The sequence below is a fragment of the Protopterus annectens genome, chromosome 5.part0 (genome assembly GCF_019279795.1).
Source record: "Protopterus annectens isolate FY-2018-M chromosome 5.part0, PAN1.0, whole genome shotgun sequence".
Taxonomy (NCBI): Eukaryota; Metazoa; Chordata; order Ceratodontiformes; family Protopteridae; genus Protopterus; species Protopterus annectens.
In genome coordinates this window covers 771,429,621-771,448,097 of record NC_056735.1, presented here as the reverse complement: position 1 = coordinate 771,448,097, position 18,477 = coordinate 771,429,621, and the positions used below count along the sequence as shown (strand labels likewise).

The window sequence follows — 18,477 nt, the reverse complement described above, 5'->3', positions numbered from 1 at the left end:
TGTTAGTGTGATGTGTGTGTGCGTGAGTGACTGTAGAACGTCTGGGTGTGTGTTTACTTTCTTTTTCTGCTTGTGCGATCTCGGAGTTAGTATATTAAGTAGGAGGTGCAGGGAGTCTTGCCCCCCTGCTTATTTGTAGTGTAGGTTTGTGGATGTGTGGTGTTATGTTTTTGTGTTTTTTTGTTTTGTACTGTGGGTATTGTGGTGTGGTGTATGCTGCATCTTCGGGATTTCAAATTTCGCGGTTTTGGGCTGTCAGTGTTTTGTGGTTTCGCCTTTATGGTCTTGAGATACTGAAATTCGACATTTCAGTATTTCAAGATTATAAAATGAATCTATATATATATATATATATATATATATATATATATATATATATATATATATATATATGTGTGTGTGTGTGTGTGTGTGTGTGTCTATTTAAAATTAACTAGTCTACTGTAAAACAGCTACAGTCTGCTTAGTACATGGATAAAAAGAGATTTACACTGTATGCAAAATCCAGCTTTACCAACAGCACAATGCGGGCTACTGCTGAACTACTTACACCTCTGATATACTTTTTTTTTTGTTAACTGAAACACTTTTGTTAGTATCTGCCGTGAAAGGAAAACAGTGACCTAGACAACTTCTACAACCACTGAACTCGTGTCTAAGCACATTCATATGTGGCTGATGCATAGATGAAGAAAGACATTTAAGTACGATTACTTAACATTCTCCTTTAGAAACAATGCATTGCTTTTATAGCACAGCAATGAAAGTTATTAAAAACTGTATACTAAAAAAAAAAAAAAAAAAAAAAAAATTGTTTTTTCCCCACCATAAAAACAGACACTATAAACCTTCTTCATAAAATCAAAATGTGAGTTACTGATGGGATTTTCCCAGCTCTGATCTGGCATACCCATTCATTTTCAGATACTATAGCTTGAATAGCCTACTCATGTATAGACAATCGAATAAATACAGAATTTTAAAACTGCTGAATTCCTGCTAGTTCATATAAAAAAACATAACAGGCATCCTTACCTGAGTATTACTTGCTGTCCGTGCCACTTCTGACAACTGCATGAGGTGCTTTGTAAGGATATCCTTAATACTGTCTTTGGAGGCGTCATCTGTTTCATTCTCGAGCAAAGTCTCCAGAATCACAGTTCTCAGTGCTAACACGGACTCCAAGAAATTGAAATCACTATCCTTCAAAAGATGCAACTGTTTTTGCCACTTACAATAAACATCTTTCAATGCAATGTCACAGAAAGGCCTGCAGACAAATAATTTAAAATAAGTTTGATTAAAACTGTACTGTTTAGGTTTTTTTCATTTCATACATTTTTTTTATTTTAAGCAGCTAAACTCAGATGGAGTTTAGATCTTAACTTTCATATTTTCTAACTACACTAAAATTCAAATAATGGTTAGATAAATACCTACCATAACTCTCTCCTTGCGGAATACTCAGATACCAGACGTTACACATTGAACTCCTTCTCTGTCACTCATAGGATGATCACATTTAGTTATTTTAACAGATATTCCTTCTTAGGGTGGTACAGCAACTTCAGTACAATTCAATAACAGCACAGAAAATGGAACAGAAGGAAACCAGCTCCATGGTGTAGAGGGATAAAGCCATGACAAGTTTGCAAGTGACCTGAGTTTGATTATTTGCTCATGTACATGTAGAAGCTTGCAAGGGAGAATGAGAATGAGCACCCTTAATAGTTTGCCTATCTGTGGTGACAACTATCAGGAGGACTAGGTGTTTCACTCGTGAAGTATGAGCTTTTCAGCATTCACTGCCCATCTGCAAAAACATGCAGCCTAGACAGCACATGCAGATAAGCTCTCTGAGGTCAGCAGCACATGCAGAGCTCTCAGAGCTGCCAAAAGAGTGGGTAGTGCTTTTATGGGGTGTGTAGGCCAGACTACCAAATCTGGTAGTTTGCCTTCCCCCTACCACTTGCCACCAGCCACAGGTGAATGACTGGGATGATGAGACACCCTGGCAGTAACAAATAGATCACAGAACTCTTGTCTAGTGTAAAGATGCCTGGTTCTCATCCTCAGTGTCTCTCTAACATGTCATATATATTTTGCAAGAAAAAAATAGGTCTTTTAATCTAGTAGTTCTGATGCTGTTTATTTTGTGGATGTGCAAAAGATCATCAAAAGAGGCTTTAGGGATACCTTGTATACCAGGCAAAGACCACTTCTCAGAAGTCTCTATAACACTGAGTAAAGAGACGAGGATTTGAGGCGGTCAGCATAGGACAATGCATTTACTGACTGTATTCTCTTTGTAAGGAACCTCTGTGGATGTTCCAGTTGCTGCATGTGTATATTCTGCTACATACCGAAGGGACAATATACTCTATGATGGACCTGATGAGGGCTAAGTACAGTGGTATGATGACCTCTCTGGACCTAGATGCCACTCCCTTTCTTATAACTTGAGCAATCTAGAAGGATTTTTTGACTACCTTGGACACAAGCTAGTTGAGGGCTATGTGAATCAGCTAGTAAGGGTATTTTATAATTGACACAGTTTACCCAGGGTGGCAGACTTCCCAAAAGGTATTCTAATGCATTTCTTGGTACTGAGTTTTAAGCGATGGCTATGACACCAAGCTTTTCATGATAGACCTTCATGAAGGGAGTTCTTGTCTTGAGGGGATCCAATGGCTGCTCCCAGTTTGCAATCATCTGCAAACCTTATTAGCCAGAGGCCGTTGACACTGTCTTTGACATCAGAGAACTAGATACCATAGAAGACTGGGCCTAGCACAGAGCCCTGGGGGACTCCCCTGGTGACCTGCCTCTTTGTTGAGGAGGCCTCACAAATTCTAAACCTTCAGGGTCCTATCAGCGAGCAAGCTAGTTCTCCAGCATGTTATAAAGGGGTTTCTACCTATTTGTATAAATTTGTTGATAATGCCAGAGGGGGGTATTGTATCAAATACCTTAGCCAGATCTAAGTAGGCAGTAAATACACTTTTCCCCTCATCCATTGTCTCAGTGACCCTTTCAAAGAAGTCCTCCAGATTCAGTAAGCATGACCTTCCTTTAACAGAACCAAACTGGGATGGAGCTAGTGTTTGGAGGGAAGCAATGTCCTTGTTGATAATTTCCATGATAATTCTTTCCATGGCTTTGCAAATACTTGTCAGACTAATGGGTCAGTAGTTTGGGGAATCTGTTATAGGTCCTCTGTTATGAAGGGGGATGACCGTCACAATCATGTGGCAAAAAAAGTAGTTATGTCTTACCATAACATTCCATCTGTATTTTTCATCTTCTTTCATTCATCACTGACGGGTTTGGTTCCGAGCCCTCTAAACCGAGTCAGCCTATTACCAAGCCAGCCAAAAACTCTAGAGCTAAGCTTCTACCCACAATGCCCTTCTCCCTGTTACCTCAGATCGAGTTTACCCATGATAGACCAGGAAAGCAGAGGTCCCTTCTGTACAAATGCCCTAAGACATCACTTGGACCTTGGAGCCTTTGGAGGGGGAAGGAGGGTGGGAAGTGATGAACGAAAGAAGATGAACAACACAAATGGAATGTTATGGTAAGACATAATTTCTTTATCTGATGTTAATCTTCCTGCCATTCATCCTTGATGGGACAGAATCCCAAGCTACCTTGACACATGGATGGTCCTTATGGAAGAACGTTCCTGAGTACCAGAGAGCCAAAGGCAGCTCTCCCTCTGGAGACCACATCCAATTTGTAATGACTGATGAAAGTGTGGGGTTTAACCCAAGTGGCTTCTGTGCAAATGTCACCCATAGAAGCCCTGGAGTGGAAAGCAACAGATGTTACCATATAGCTAGTGGAATGACCTTTAACCAGTGGCATAGGTACTTTTGTGGAAGAGTAAGAGAAGCGGCATGCAGTCCCTTAGCCATTTTGATAAAGTAACCTTGGATACAGAATTTACCATTCTAGGTCCAGAACAAGGAAATGAAAAGCTGGTCAGACTTGGCATAATTTTAGTTCTGTCTAAATAAAATCTCAGTTATCTGTGCACATCCAAGGAATGTAGGCAGTGCTCTCCTTTATTAGAAAAATTTCAGAAAGAACACTGGTAGGTCAATGGACTGACTGATGGAGAAGTCAGAAACAACCTTGGGGAGGAAAGATGGATTAATCCAGAGTGATACTCTGCCCTTGTGAAAGGCCAAATAGGGTCTTTTGATGCACAGTGCCTGTAGCTCTGAGACCTGCCTGGCTGACGTAATGGCTACCAAAAACAAAGATTTCAAAGACAATAATTTCAGGTCACACTTCGCTGCGGGTTCAAAGGGGGGTTGAGTCAAAGACTGTAGAACTAACGTGAGGTTCCATGGCTCTACAGGCTGTCTGACAGGGGGCCTGATGTGTGAAACTCCTTTGAGAAAGGTTTTACATAACTGTGGTGAGACAAGAGTACCACCGTCCAGCCCGTTATGGTAATTCGAAATTGTATGGTAGAGGCTGCAGCACCCTCCAAAAAATTTTTAGACAAGTATTGCAAAACTGCTGTGGCCGGAGCCGAATACGGATCTAGTATGTTATCCTTTGACCAGAGAGAGACCTTTTTCCATTTGTCTTGATACAGTCGTCTGATGAACGGTTTATGAGAGGCCAGGATAATATCCTGAACAAGTGAGGTGAAATAAGCCTGCCTGGCAATTAATGGAAGTGAAGAAACCAAGCTGTCAGCTTGAGACTGGACAGATTCAGATGGCTCAACCCTTGGGGGTGAGCAATCAGGTCTGGAAGAGAATCCAGAACCCATAGCGGGCATACCAGATGAAGCCGAAGAAAGGGGAACCAAACCGGTCGTGGCCAAAAAGGAGCTATGAGGAGCACTTTGCATTTCAACTGATGAGCTTTCTTTAGGAACTGTGGGATCAGAGGAATGGGGGGGGATAAGCATAAAATAGTCCCGTGGGCCAATCATGAATCGGGGCATCCCTCGGGGACTCCCCCGTTGGGGGGAATAGGGCAAAATAGCTGCTGCACTTGTTGTTCGATGGAAAGGTGAAAAGGTCGCAGCACGGCTGGCCCCAGTGGCTGAAAATTTCTGTCGCCACGTCAAGATTGAGGGACCACTCGTGGGGCAGGAAACTACATCTGCTCAGTTTGTCCGCAATCATGTTGGAAATCCCCAGGATGTGCATTGCTATCAGAAAGTGGTTGGAAGCTATCACCCACTGCCAAATCCTCATGGCCTCTTGTCACAAGGTGTAGGACTTGGTTCCTCCTTGCCTATTGATATACCAGACTAATGACATGTTGTCTGACTGAACTGCAATTGTCCCGGAAGGGAGAACCGGATGAAATGCCTGCAACGCTAACAGCATCGCTCTCAGCTCCAGAACATTGATATGCAGGTTGGCCTCCAAAGTGGACCTTGTGCTTTGGACCATCTTTCCCTGGAAATGGCCCCCCCACATCAGGATCAGGGAAGCATCCATGGTCACAATGGCCTTGGGCTGCGGGGACTAAAAAGGGTGACTCCAAACTTCTGTCTGGCCTCATCCAACAAAGAAGGTCCTGTTTGTAGGAGTTGTTTATCTGGATCTGGAAATGTAGAGGGTGGTGATTCAGGAACCACTGAGAAAGAAGAAGCCACTGGAGAATTCATATGTGCAGCTTGGCGAGAGGTACTATTGGGATTGCAGCTGCCATGGATCCTAGGGCCTGAAGAACTTCTATCACTGAGACTTTGTTTTCACAGAGTATCACCCAGAGTTAAAGCCTCAATCTCTGGGAGCGACACCAGACAGGACCGGGTGTTAAAGACTGCTCCAATAAGACTTCTCCAATAAATTTTATCTGCTGGGTAGGGACCAGGTTTGACTTCTCCCAGTGCACAGTTATCCCCAAAAATCTCTGCCAGAGAAAGTGTGTATAGTAGGGCTGTTACCAGAAGATGCTTGGTGGGGGCAGTGAGGAGCCAATTGTCCAAATATGGAAACACCTGGAATCCTTGCAGTTCAAGTGAGCTGTGACCAGTGCCATGCACTTTGTGAACACTCTGGTGGCTGTAGAGAGACCAAGTGGCAAAGCACGAAACTGGTAATGATGGTCTCCTAGCCGAAAGTGAAGGTGACTCCTGGAGCGCTTGTCATTATGATATGGTAATACGCATCCTGGAGCTCTATCGAGCATATCCAATCGCCCTTCCTCAGAAAAGGGAGAATGGACTGAACCGTGACCACCTGGAATTTGGTTTGGATGACAGACTTGTTCAAGCTGCTGAGATCCAGAATGGGTCTCCAGTCCCCTGTCTTTTTTGGCACCAAAAAGAATCTTGAGTAAAATCCGGATCCACACTGGTCTGGTGGGATTGGTTGGATGACTCTTTTTTGGCATAGCTTTTCTATTTCTGAAGCTGCCTCTCCCCTCTGACTGGGTGGACCATCGGGAAGTTTTGTTGGAAGTTTCGAATAAGAAAAAAGGGGAATGGTGTAACCTTTGGTAATTATACTCTGCACCCAATAATCAGTGGTAATAGAGTGCCAGGCAGCTTGGTGCAGAGAGAAATGACCCCCGACTTCTTCCAGAGGCAAGCAATCGGGCAGCTCTTCAAGAGCGCTGGTAAGACTGTCCAGAGAAACAGTCTCTGCAGCCTTGGTTACGTGGACCCCCTCGGTCTCTATATGGGCATCTTCTGGAGTTGTTGCCCCTCTGCCTCTGGGGGTATCATCACCACGTGTGGCACAGAAAGGACCCTGAGATTTTTTATGCCACATCTTCCCACTCCTCTGGTTCCTGGAAAAGGACCGTTGAGGATTGGAAAAATGAAGGCCTACGGCAGAAAGGGTCTTACCATCCTCCCCACACCTGGCTAGCGTGTCCTTTACTTTGGAACCAAAAAGGGAAGATGCTTCAAAGGAAGCATTCATAAAGGAAGACTTGAAGGGATCCTCTAGGTCACAAATGCGCATCCAGGCATGATGCCTCATAATGCCTGAACCCGCAGCTCTAGCTGCCCCTTCGGTTGCATGTGAGAGCAACCTCATGGAAGAGTTGGAGATCGATTCCAGGGTAGCAAGCTGTAAAGCAACTTTGTCCCGTACCACGTCAGACATCTGTCCTGCGAGTGTTCCAGAGAGTTCTGAAATCAAGTCTCTTTCGAAAAATGTGCCAAATAATTCAGGGACCGAATGGCAAAGGTCGCAGATGCAAATACTCGCTTTCCCAATCTGTCCATGGCCTGGGACTGCTTGTTGGGCGGATGGACAGCAGGACTCTCTTCAGCCAGATCCTTTTTTGTGGCCCCCGCCACCACCATAATGTCAACTGGTAACCCTCTGGACCAGTGTGGGTTGTCCTTGGGAGGGGAAAGAATTTTGTCAGCTGTCAGAGGGATCAAATCAATAGAGTCAGGGTTCTTCAATGCTCGATGCACAAGCTGGACTAGCTCGTCGGCAGGTGGGGTCACCCACGAGGTAGATGACCAGGCACGGGAAAGACTGCAGGTACACAGATTCCTCAGATGAAGGGTTTGAGGGCTTCCAGTTACCCCTCTGCTTTAACATTTCAAGAATGTCTCCGAAGTAGACATTATCAGGGGGTGACTGTGGGGACCCCTCACCATCATCATAATCTATGTCTTCTATTAGAGACTCCTCCAGTGAATCAACGTGCTTCCTCTTGCACAATCTCTTCCATGGGGGCTCCTCAGTGGGGGCGTCCGAGGAGGACTCGGAAGAGTGGGAACCCTGAACTGGGGTTTCCTGGGCTTCCCTGCCCAGTGCCTGGGGAGGTGGTCTGTGCCAGCTATAGCTCAGGGGGAGAAAACTGGGGTTCTGACGTCGGAGGAATGTTTCCGGAAGCGACAACCCTCTCCATCACACTGAAAGCAGGTCTGCCCGAAGAGGGATGGGAGCCCGGAACCGAGAAGTACAACCTCGGAACTGGGGTCACACCCCGCTCCATCGAACCTGCTCCAGAGGATGGAGCCTCAAAAGCCAGATTGGTGCAGAGGAGGCTACTGGCATCGAAGACAGAACTGAAGGACCACACGGAGCCATGCCCTGAACCGAGGAGCCCACTGTCCAATCACGAGATTGAGGAAGGACCAGTTCAGCAGGAACTGAAGACCAAAGGGACAGACGCGGAGCCTCAGGTCTACTACAGGCGCCGAGATGGGGCGTTCCGAGAAGGACATCGGAGAAGTAGGATTCGGAACCGGGATGGTCAAAGGAGGAGAATAGGATGGAGTCCATGGAGAGGTCAACCCAAGTCCTGCCAGAAGATGGGACTTGGAAGGCATGGGAATTCCCCCTGCCTGACAACTGCTGATCCACAAGACACACCACATCAAGTTCTGAAAGGCTTCTGGTGGACCTAGTGGATACTCCCGACGGGAAGTCAGGTCGATCTAAGAACAGGCTATACACTTGACCTAAGAACAGGTCAATGGACTGAGAGTAGCGGGTCTGTGGTGCATGATCTGCCGGCACCGATGTCTCGAGTTTAGAGACAGGAAGTAGTGGGGTCAAATCCAGTGTTGCTGTAATAGAGCTCGGTGCCGAAGGGACACTCGGAGCTGAAATGGGAGGTTCAATCATCACTACAGAGATAGGCATCGAAAGCGTGCACTGTGCCGAAATAGCCACAGGTGCCAAAGTCGTAGCAGAAGAGGTGAGGTCTATAGTCGGTGCCGGAGGAAGTATCGGAGCCGGAGAAGAAGTTGGCACAGACATAGCAATGGTCGAAGTGCTCGTAGCATACGCGGACGGTGCCGAGGAGGCAGATTTATGCTGAGGATAACTTTTGAATTTTTGGTTTTCACAGACTTATCCTGGTCACCCGAAGGTAAAGAGGGAACTGAACTGGGCCTTTTCTTAACTTTCACAGGAGGTGGTTGAGATCTCCAGCGCAGAAAGGGCCTCTGAAAAGGGAGATTTAAGTAGTCCCTTCAAAATGAGTTTGTTTTTGCGCTCATTGAGAGTGTGTTGACTGAAACTTTGGCAAATCCAACAAGGAGGCTGCACCGAAAGGTGGGGCACCCCCAAACAATAAACACAATCATCGTGAGAGTCACTATTAGGTAGTTTACCATTACACGAGGTACAGTGCTTGAAACCCAATGTATCCTTCTTATCCGACATCTTGAGAAGTAAGCACAACAATTAAAAACTTCAGAAAGAATTAAACTAATTTCCTAAGACAGAAAGGATTTAAACACACGCAGAGAATCTCAAGAAATCCAATATCAAAAAACACACCAACTAGAGTAGAAAGAACAGGGAAGGAACGCCAACTATGCTATTCAAGGAATACCACAACGTTAAGGAGAAAAGGGCCGTACCAACAATGGTACTGAAAAAGGTTACCAGTGAGCAGAAAGAGAGAGAAATATATCTAAAACTACTGTAATTCGACAGGAAAAGAATTATAGCTCACAAATGTTTTACACAAATATCAAAAAAGTTTCCACTTAGTTGAGAGCTCGGCTGAAACGTGGCTTTATGGCTACATGGCAACTGAGACCTGAGGTAACAGGGAGAAGGGTATTGTGGGTAGAGAAGCTTAGCTCGAGAGTTTTTGGCTGGTGCGAGTTTGGTAATAGGCTGACTCGGTTCCGAGGGCTAGGAACCAAACCCATCAGTGATGAATGGAAAGAAGATTAACAACATCAAATGCCTGTTTTAAGACTATAGTTAAATAATGACTCCAGGGGTCCTGATAAGTTATAATTTTGACTATTCAGGAGGCATCCTGGGATGTTACTGGGGCCTATTGGGGACATGTTTTTTGGCTTTAGTGTGTAGCCAGTACATGCTCCCTAGCTATAGTTGAATGGGTTATGTTTGAGGGTATTAATGGGGGGGGGGGTTGGGGGTGAGAGGGGGGGTAAAGTGGGAACTGAATTTGTCTGCTAATAGATTTGCCATATTGGCAGGCTCCATGGATGTGTCACCATTAACCACCATTAATCTCCAGTTCAGCACATTGCTGTGTGCTGCCCTTGAGGTTTCTGACTTACTTGCAGAAGGTCTTATGGTTATCTTTCATTTGGAAGGATATCCTAACCTTAAAGTTGGCTTTGTTAGACTTCATTAGCCTTCATAGTTGCCTATTTACTTTGATGAGAGAGTTTTTTATCTTTATGGGACTTACCCTTTCTTATTTTTGCCATATTTTTTTTCCTTTTATTCTATATCCTGTTAAATGTGGCATGACACCAGGGTGGTTTGTTTCTGGGGCTAGTGCTGGGCTTACTTCTGGGTAAGTACAGCAGCCTCTATGCAGCCATTGACATGGGTGTACAAAGTTTCTGAGAGCAATTCTTCATTGGCTGGTGTGTTCTTGGGGTTTGGATGAGCATTGAATTTTGAAAAAAACACTTAAGAACTGGTAATTTGTCTTGGAATAGTTCCTGTTACTGGTTTTAGTAAGATTACAGAGCTGATTTTGATTTCGAAAGAGAGTGCTTTATAGTTGGACTTACCAGGGAGATCAAGAAAATTGGGGAGGAATACAGCACTCTCCCATATTTGTGAGCATGAGATCCAGTATATGTTGGAGCCTCTAGTGGAGGTATTCACTATTTGCTCAAGGTTGTCTGTATTTATGTTGTTTGTATTCTAGGAATCTCTGAAGGCCATGTAGGATTCCTGATCTATACAGTGGTAATTAAAGTCTCCCATGAGTAAGGTGCTGTCTTCAGTAGGTCCAAGTATGCATTATGAGCTTCTTGGAACATGGATGGTGACCTAATGCAGGCTAGAATATGGTACAGGATTTTGTCTGTGGTGATCTACACATGGAGGAACTCCAGCGCGTCATCCTGTTTTACCACCCTAGAAGTATGGTTCTTACTGATGCATACAGAGGCACCTCCACCTTTATCCCTTGTCTGTGCAGCTACTAGTCTAAAAGTATGGAAGGTACTGAAACCTTCACATAGCCAAGGTACTCTCTGCTGCTTTAAACCACGTCTCGGTAACCGCATAGATATTAATACTCTTGTGTGTGAGTGAGTTTCCTCTCTCTTTCCCATCACACCATCAGCAATTGTTAATAAGTAGAAAAAGAAGAAGAGGGAGAGACAAAGGCTAAGATAACCCATTAAACAACTGATTTTCTTCAAAATGCTCACCTATTAGTAATGGAGAATTAGCAAATTCAACATTCTTAGAGGCTTCATCTTCTCTGTAAAACCCTTTATTTTTGTCAACTTAATCACTGTCTCTCTCTTCAGGTTTAATTGACAAGGGAAAACATTTCACCTCAAGCTGTTTAGTAACAGAAAGCAAGCTGAATTTTTCACAAAAACTTGAGTAAATTTATGAAAAGCTAACTTAAAAAGGAGATTCATTTTGAACAGAATCTTCATTTTATCTGAATTGCAGAGTATTTTTTTTTTCATTTGAGTTTTCAGAAGAAGAGGAACACTGTTGATTAGTTTAATGAGGTCATTAAAATTGCAACTCTGTTGACAATGAAGGCTAAAACCCTGAATTTCATCCAGATGATCAAGCCCAGACTCTGGAGGAGTTAGCTGACAAAAAAGGTATAAAATGTGCAACAACTGCCAACAAACCTACTCAGATGGGGCTATGACTGGTGCCCTTGCAGGGTTCAGCAACCACCTTTGTATCAGGCTCAGCTCACTTTCCAATGACTCATTCATGTATGCGCACTTCCACCAAACAAGCATTAACACAAGTCCCAGATGTGGCACAGTAAAGGATGTTAAGTAGGAACCACCTGCATAAGAATAACAGTCTACCTTCAGTGCCAACTTTCACATCATTGAGGAATGAACAGCCAATGGGTTCTAACCATACCAGGGCTATATGAAATGTATTAGAGTTTGTGAACAAACAGGCAAGCTCTTGCCGCACAAGGAACAAATGCGTACAGAGGAGGGTGCTACAAGATGACCATGACTTAGATAGTACAGAAATACCATTAAACTGGAAGAAGAGCTTCAAACTAAAACATCTCCTAAACCTTCTTCAGTTACAATGGAAATACATTTCTGCTAACTTAACATTCTTTTATTTAATTTTGAATGCTCTGACATCTTTAGACACCTAAATTATTTAGTACACAATGCACAAGAGTAAGGGAAAAAATTAGAATTTAAACAAAGGTTTATTTCCAGTAACAAAAAAATACAATGCATTTCACAAAAAGACACTCTCACTTGGAGAAAGAACTTGGAACTCTATAAGGAACAAATTTTGAAAAGAAAAACATTTTTTTATTTCCATGGGTTAATTGGGAAAGTCCAACTTGGCATAGCCAACTTTCAGTGAAACTCAGGGAGAAAAGCTCAAAAAATAGAATTACACAGAAAGATCATTACACTTATTAAACTTATGAAAACTTAAGAATGAAATTAAGAAATTAGATTAATGAAACAGTTTGATTAACAAGGATAAGTACATCAAACAGTAACAATCAGTCTTATCAAGTAGGGAAAATTACAATTGTTTACTGCTTCTTAACATCTGTATTAAATCACAGTTTGCACAGTAACATTGCTATACATTGCTATACATACAATACTTTATTTCATGCAGCATAGTGGCCTCAGAGAGACATGCATGAATTGGCGTACCTTCGTTGAAGGTTGGGCATCTGGCTGGCAACTCGGCACCATAAAAATCGACTGCCAATCATTAGCGGACCGGAGTTCCGCTGTGGCGACCCCTAACCAGGAAAAGCCGAAAAGACAAGCAAACGTAGTTTTCTTTTTACCAATCATTCACTCCAGGACTACATCAACTGCTCAATTCCTGCTTTCCTTAAACTATATTCCTCCTCCCGAACATAATTATGCATGTCTTTTTCCCCACAAAATTCCTTTCTATGTAATCTGCTCATTCCCTTTTTAATAACCATACCTCCAGTTATTTTATCACCTTTACAACATTCAGTACTTCAATTACAGTTGGTTTATATTTTAATTTCCATTTTCCAGTAACTGCATTTTTGCAAGCCAATTAAATTTAGTAAAGCCTTACCATATTTAGGTAATTCAAAATAATTTCCTCAGTTACAATCATTTGCTCCACACAATATTCCTAACAAAGTACTCTATGCAGAACTTTTAAAATCTGCTAGTTCATCACATCCCCCACAAAATAAGCATGTTCCTAGTAACATCTTTCCCATCACACCTCCAGCATTTGCTATCTACCGGAGGAAAATTCTCTGAAGCCTGGCTGGTTTATACACATATCTATGTAAACACTTCTAAGAAAAACTCCTAATCTTTCATGTTTTTATTGCATGACTTGGAAGACATATTGTCGTCCTTCCACTGTTTTTTTGTAACTTGCTCTTCCAAACTGTTTTCATTCTCTTCTAATCTCCTGTGACGGATCCTTACAGCTATTAAGTACTGTTTCATATATCCTACCAATTATCCCATTTTAGCAGTAGTTTCCTTCTATGCAACACTTAAAAACAAACACTATCAGAGATGATATTTCACTTAGTACTCTTCTATCCCTTTCTCTTTGCCTATACTCTTAATCAATCCATGGTAGGGAAGGCAGTTTCTAATGTGCACTCCAGATTCTTTTTGATTTCATTCCACTTTTATTGCCTTTCCTTCTCTAGTTATTTGCTCCCAGTATCTTGACTCCTTTGCCAGTTTATCAATTAGATTACAGCTCCCTCATGTTTATTTTCTATACCCTTCCCTGAAGTCACCCCAAATGGTAAATTCCACTTTCTCAATTCCTTTACGACAGTTGGTCCTAAGAATACTTTGATTATTTATGAATATAATACTCTACATGACTATTATCCATGTACCTATAAAGACTTCAAAAACAAAAAAGTAAAAATAAATCATGAGAATTCAGAAGCCGTGTTGATGAAACACTGTTATGCCCTTAAGAGATTATATGCATATACCCCATGAGCCTCAACTGCAGGAGATTTAAGATATTACACAGTGAATACACTAGCTTGGGCTGGGTCTTTTTGCACTTTTTATTTCGCTACAAAGGTATCTCCTGCAAAATTGCTATATGCACCCTGCATTTCTTAATATTTTAATTCAATACCTTTTGCTTTTTTGTCTTTATCTTTATGAACATGTACATTCCATAATACAGGCAAAGTAGCCATTATGACGGAAAGCTGTTATTCTCATCTATTACCAATGAGAACTCTTTTGAATGTGTACTTAAAACATTTAGTTTACATGTACTCACTAATATCTGGCAAGCTGATCTCTTATGCAGTTGCTTCTTTTCATCCACATTTGAACCCGTCACATTTTCAAGACTCTGTGCTTTAATAACACTTAAACAATAAACTAAAAAGATTTTCAGAACCCCCTTTCTCTTTTAATATACAACAAACACAAAAAACTATGTACATTTAAAAAAAAAAATGAAGTTTACCCCTCCGGACAAGAGCTGCTGCCCAAAACTGGTGGCTGCAACCACAGGCACTGACTATTCTAAAATAACAATTACCAGTGCTAAAGTGCATGTTAAAGACCATGTTCCTATTTACACTGACTGTTGCATGTTCTTTTCTTAACTTTACTGCCCTCCCACATGTGAAAACACCTTGCTTGGTTTAACTAACCATTAACTTTTAGCCCTAAGGGAAAAAAATGTATTGGATGCCTTGACATAAACTGAAATGTATTAAAGTATTAAGGCTGCTGGGAAGGAAACTACTTATATAACCTATTCACTTCCCACAGTTTCAGACTTCATTTACTTTCACAGATCTGCTTGCAAAAGTACATTTAAACATTAATTACACTGTACCTTGTACATTTCTGTCAGTACAAAGTGTTCAGAGGCCTCTTGAATAATTGCTTGTACCTACAGACAACTCGTCTCTAAGTAAAAACAAGTGGTAATGAGGAAAAAACAGCTAGTAACTTTGCAGATGCATGAAAGAATCTTTGTAAACTTCACTCAAAACACACAGTTCAGATTTTTCGTGGTTTACTGCTTTGACCTGTGCATTTCATGTGTCTCACTGAAACATCTACTACTGGAAATGTAGCTAATTACTTTACAAATGAAAGAAAACTACAATTTATTTCATGCCTTTCATCATTTTGTCTTATTTTTCATATCTATATGCTTACAAGCACCTTAACTATAACTCTGGTATGGTAGCAGACTGATGCTCAGGTGTAGAAAAATTAGTAATGGTAAAATTCGGGAAGAATTAGCTACATTAGTGGTATTATTACTGACGGTCACGCACGAGTGCTAAGGTTACTAAAAAGGGAGAAAAGCCATTAAGAAAGGAAGAAATTCACCACCAGCATTAGAAACACGAGTGTGCCAAGGAATTATGACAGGATGACAAATACAACATGGCAGCACCAGATGAAAATGTAGCAGACACCCTAGAAAAAATGTAGATCGCATCCACATGGAAATCTGCAAAATAAATGCCACACTTACAAATTATACTGACTTGAATAATAACAGATTATAAGAATTAAAAGGAGCAGCATCCAAGCATTCAGATAATATGAAAGGACTCAAGGAGAGGGAAAGTACAGTTGTGTACCTACCATAAATGTAGATGTTCGAGTGTCTTCACTGTTGCAGTCATTACTCTTGGGTTATCCTGCTGGCAGGCTACCCACAGTCGGCCTGAATTCCAAAGTCCTGGTCCGGCGTCGGTTGCTGTCGCCTCTTCCCAGATGTCAGTGCGCTAGGGGTATAAAAGATGCAGCCAAGACCATTTTCTTCAGTTTTTCTTGCCCCAAAAGGGTAGGCTAAAAATGTTATGCCAATAATCATACATGCACTAAAGTAACATTTCCTTCATCTACAAGCAAATACACCACATAGGTTGTATAGAATACAGAAGTACAGATAAACTCCAGCAAAAGAAAGGGGGACGGAGGGAGGGTAACCTGGACTGCAACAGTGAATACACTCGAACATCTACATTTATGGTAGATACACAACTGTACTATGTTCATCGTGTTTCACTGTTGCAGTCATTACTCTTGGGTTGAATCCCAAAGCTGAGGATAGGTGGCAGAGCTAAATAGGATTAGGAGAGGCTATAAGGCCCTGCAGAACTGCAGTGGCAAAGCCTACTCTGGATTTAGAGTAAAGAGGTAAGTGGTAGTGCTTTGTAAAAGTGTGCACTGAACTCCAAGTTGCAGCCTCTAAGATGTCTTCGGTTGGTACTCCTCTGAGGAAGGCTGCTGAAGTGGCTAATGCTCTGGTAGAATGAGGCCTAATGCCCTTAGGCACTGATTTGCCATGCTGACAATAGCAGAAATGGATGCAGTGACCTATCCATTTAGAAATTGTCTGTTTTGAGATAGCCTTTCCTTGTGATCCTGCAGCATATGACACTAAAAGTTGCTCAGTCTTTCTGAAAGCTTTAGTTCTGTCCAAGTAGAAGCGTAGCTGTCTGTGTATGTCCAAAGAATGCAGAATTTTCTCACCCTTGTTCTGTGAGTTTGCATAAAAGGTGGGTAAGTGAATTGTTTGGTTGAGGGCCTCACTGGACACCACCTTAGGCATAAATGTTGGGTTTGTCCTCAGAGAAACCCTGTCCTGATGAAAAATGGTAAAAGGTTCCACAGCCATGAGTGCTTGTAACTCCAAGACTCATCTTGCAGAGGTTATTGCTAGGAGCAGAGCTGTTTTCCAGGATAAGAATTTTATATCAGCTGTTGAGGCTGGCTCAAAAGGAGGCAGTGTGAGTTTTTCCAAGACATAATTGAGGTCCCATGCCGGAATTGGTGCTCTCCTTGGAGGCCTGATGTTTTTGGCCCCTCTGAGGTACTGCCTTATTAAGGGATGAAAAAAAAAATAGGTGGTTCCGTATTGTAGTGTGCTGAAATGGCAGAGGCATGAATCTTAATTGATGAGAAGGAAAAGCCTTTGTCCAGCATCTCAGTTAGGTATTGTAAAATCTGAGGAATGGTTGGTACATGCGTGTCAATGCCCTGCTCCTGGTTCCAAGCACAGAATCTCTTCCATTTTTCTGCATAAGATTTTCTGGTACTGGGCCTCCTGGCCTCCAAGATAGCATCCATAACAGCTTTTGAAAGAGGAGTGTTCCGAATGGCTACATTATCCGCCATGCTGCCAGATTTAGGGTCCTGAGTTGGCTGTACAGGATCGGATTGTTTTGTTGGGTCAGCAAGTGAGAAGTTTGAGGCAATATCCATGCTGGACCTTGAGACAAGCTCTTTAGGATTGGGTACCAGTGCTGGCGTGGCCAGTCTGGTGCAATCAGAATCATTTTTGGCTTCTCTTGTCTGACCTTTAGGAGTATCATGGGAAGGAAGGAGAGGCAGTGGAGGAAAGGCTTATACTGTTAGGTTTTTCCAGCTGAAGGATACGGCGTCCACTTTCCATGCTTGTTTGTGATAAATCCTTGTGCAAAATCTCTGTAATTGGCAGTTGTGAGGGGAGGCAAATAGATCTATGTCTGGGCATCCCCATTTCCTTGTTATCATGCTGAAGACTTGTGGATCCAGTTTCCACTTGTGGGGATCCATGAGGTTTCTGCTTAGTTCGTCTGCCAGAGTATTTGTTTTTCCTGGTAGGAGTTGTGCTTGCAGGTGAACTTGATAAGTCAATGCTGTGTCCCACAAGGTCATTGCTTGTCTGCAGAGGGGGTAGGAATGTGTGCCTCCCTGCTTGTTTATGTACCACATGACTGTAGTATTGTCCATCTTTATCAGTAGCTGTCCTGGATGAAGTAGATCCTTGAAAGTTGTCAGGGCATTCTGAACAGCTAGCATCTCTTTTTGATTGATATGAAGATGCATCTGGCTTGCAGGCCATGTGCCCTGAATACATTTTCCTGCCATATGAGCCCCCCAGGCATAATCTGATGCATCCATTGTCAGTGTCTGTCTGGCTGTGGGTAAAGTGAATGGCAGACCCTTGTTGTGGTGACAGGCCTGTGCCCACCATCGAAACTCCTGTTGCAGGCATGGAATGAGGGTAATTACTGTCTCCAGGCTGTGGCAATGCTGAGTCCAAACACTTTTTAGATACCATTGTAGTTTCCTCATATGCAGTTTGGCATATGGAATTAGCAGAATGCAGGATGCCATGAAGCCCAAGGCCTGAAGGATTTTCCTTGCAGATAACTGGGTCTTTGTTGCTAACTTTTTGAAGTAAGAAGTCAGTTGCCTTTGTTTGTCTGGCGTGAGATAAGCCATCTGGGCAGTTGTATTTAAGCTTGCACCCAGGAATATTATCTCTTGAGAGGGTACTAGTTTTGATTTCTTTTCGTTTACTGTGTACCCTAGGCAAATTAGTAATCTTTTTACAAACGCCAGATGCTTTAGAAGAATGTCTTTGTTCTCTGCTTGAATAAGGCAGTCGTCCAAGCAGGGATATATTTGAATTCCTCTTTGTCTGCAAAATGCAATTACTGGTGCCAGGCATTTTGTGAAGACCCTGGCCGCAGTAGATAAGCCACAGGGCAGTGCAAAGAATTGGTAGTGCATTGAGCCAGCTATGAATATGAGGTATC

At 42.5% G+C, this 18,477-nt stretch overlaps 1 protein-coding gene across 3 annotated transcripts in view; it reads right to left on the bottom strand.

The window, feature by feature from the left end:
* Positions 1-18,477, bottom strand: part of ATM (ATM serine/threonine kinase) — a 3,174,581-nt gene that overhangs the window by 1,240,011 nt on the left and 1,916,093 nt on the right. For all 3 annotated transcript variants that reach the window (XM_044072618.1, XM_044072619.1, XM_044072620.1), the window contains one exon: positions 1,036-1,270. In XM_044072618.1, the coding sequence (XP_043928553.1) occupies positions 1,036-1,270 (235 nt within the window). The remainder of the gene's footprint in view (positions 1-1,035; positions 1,271-18,477) is intronic.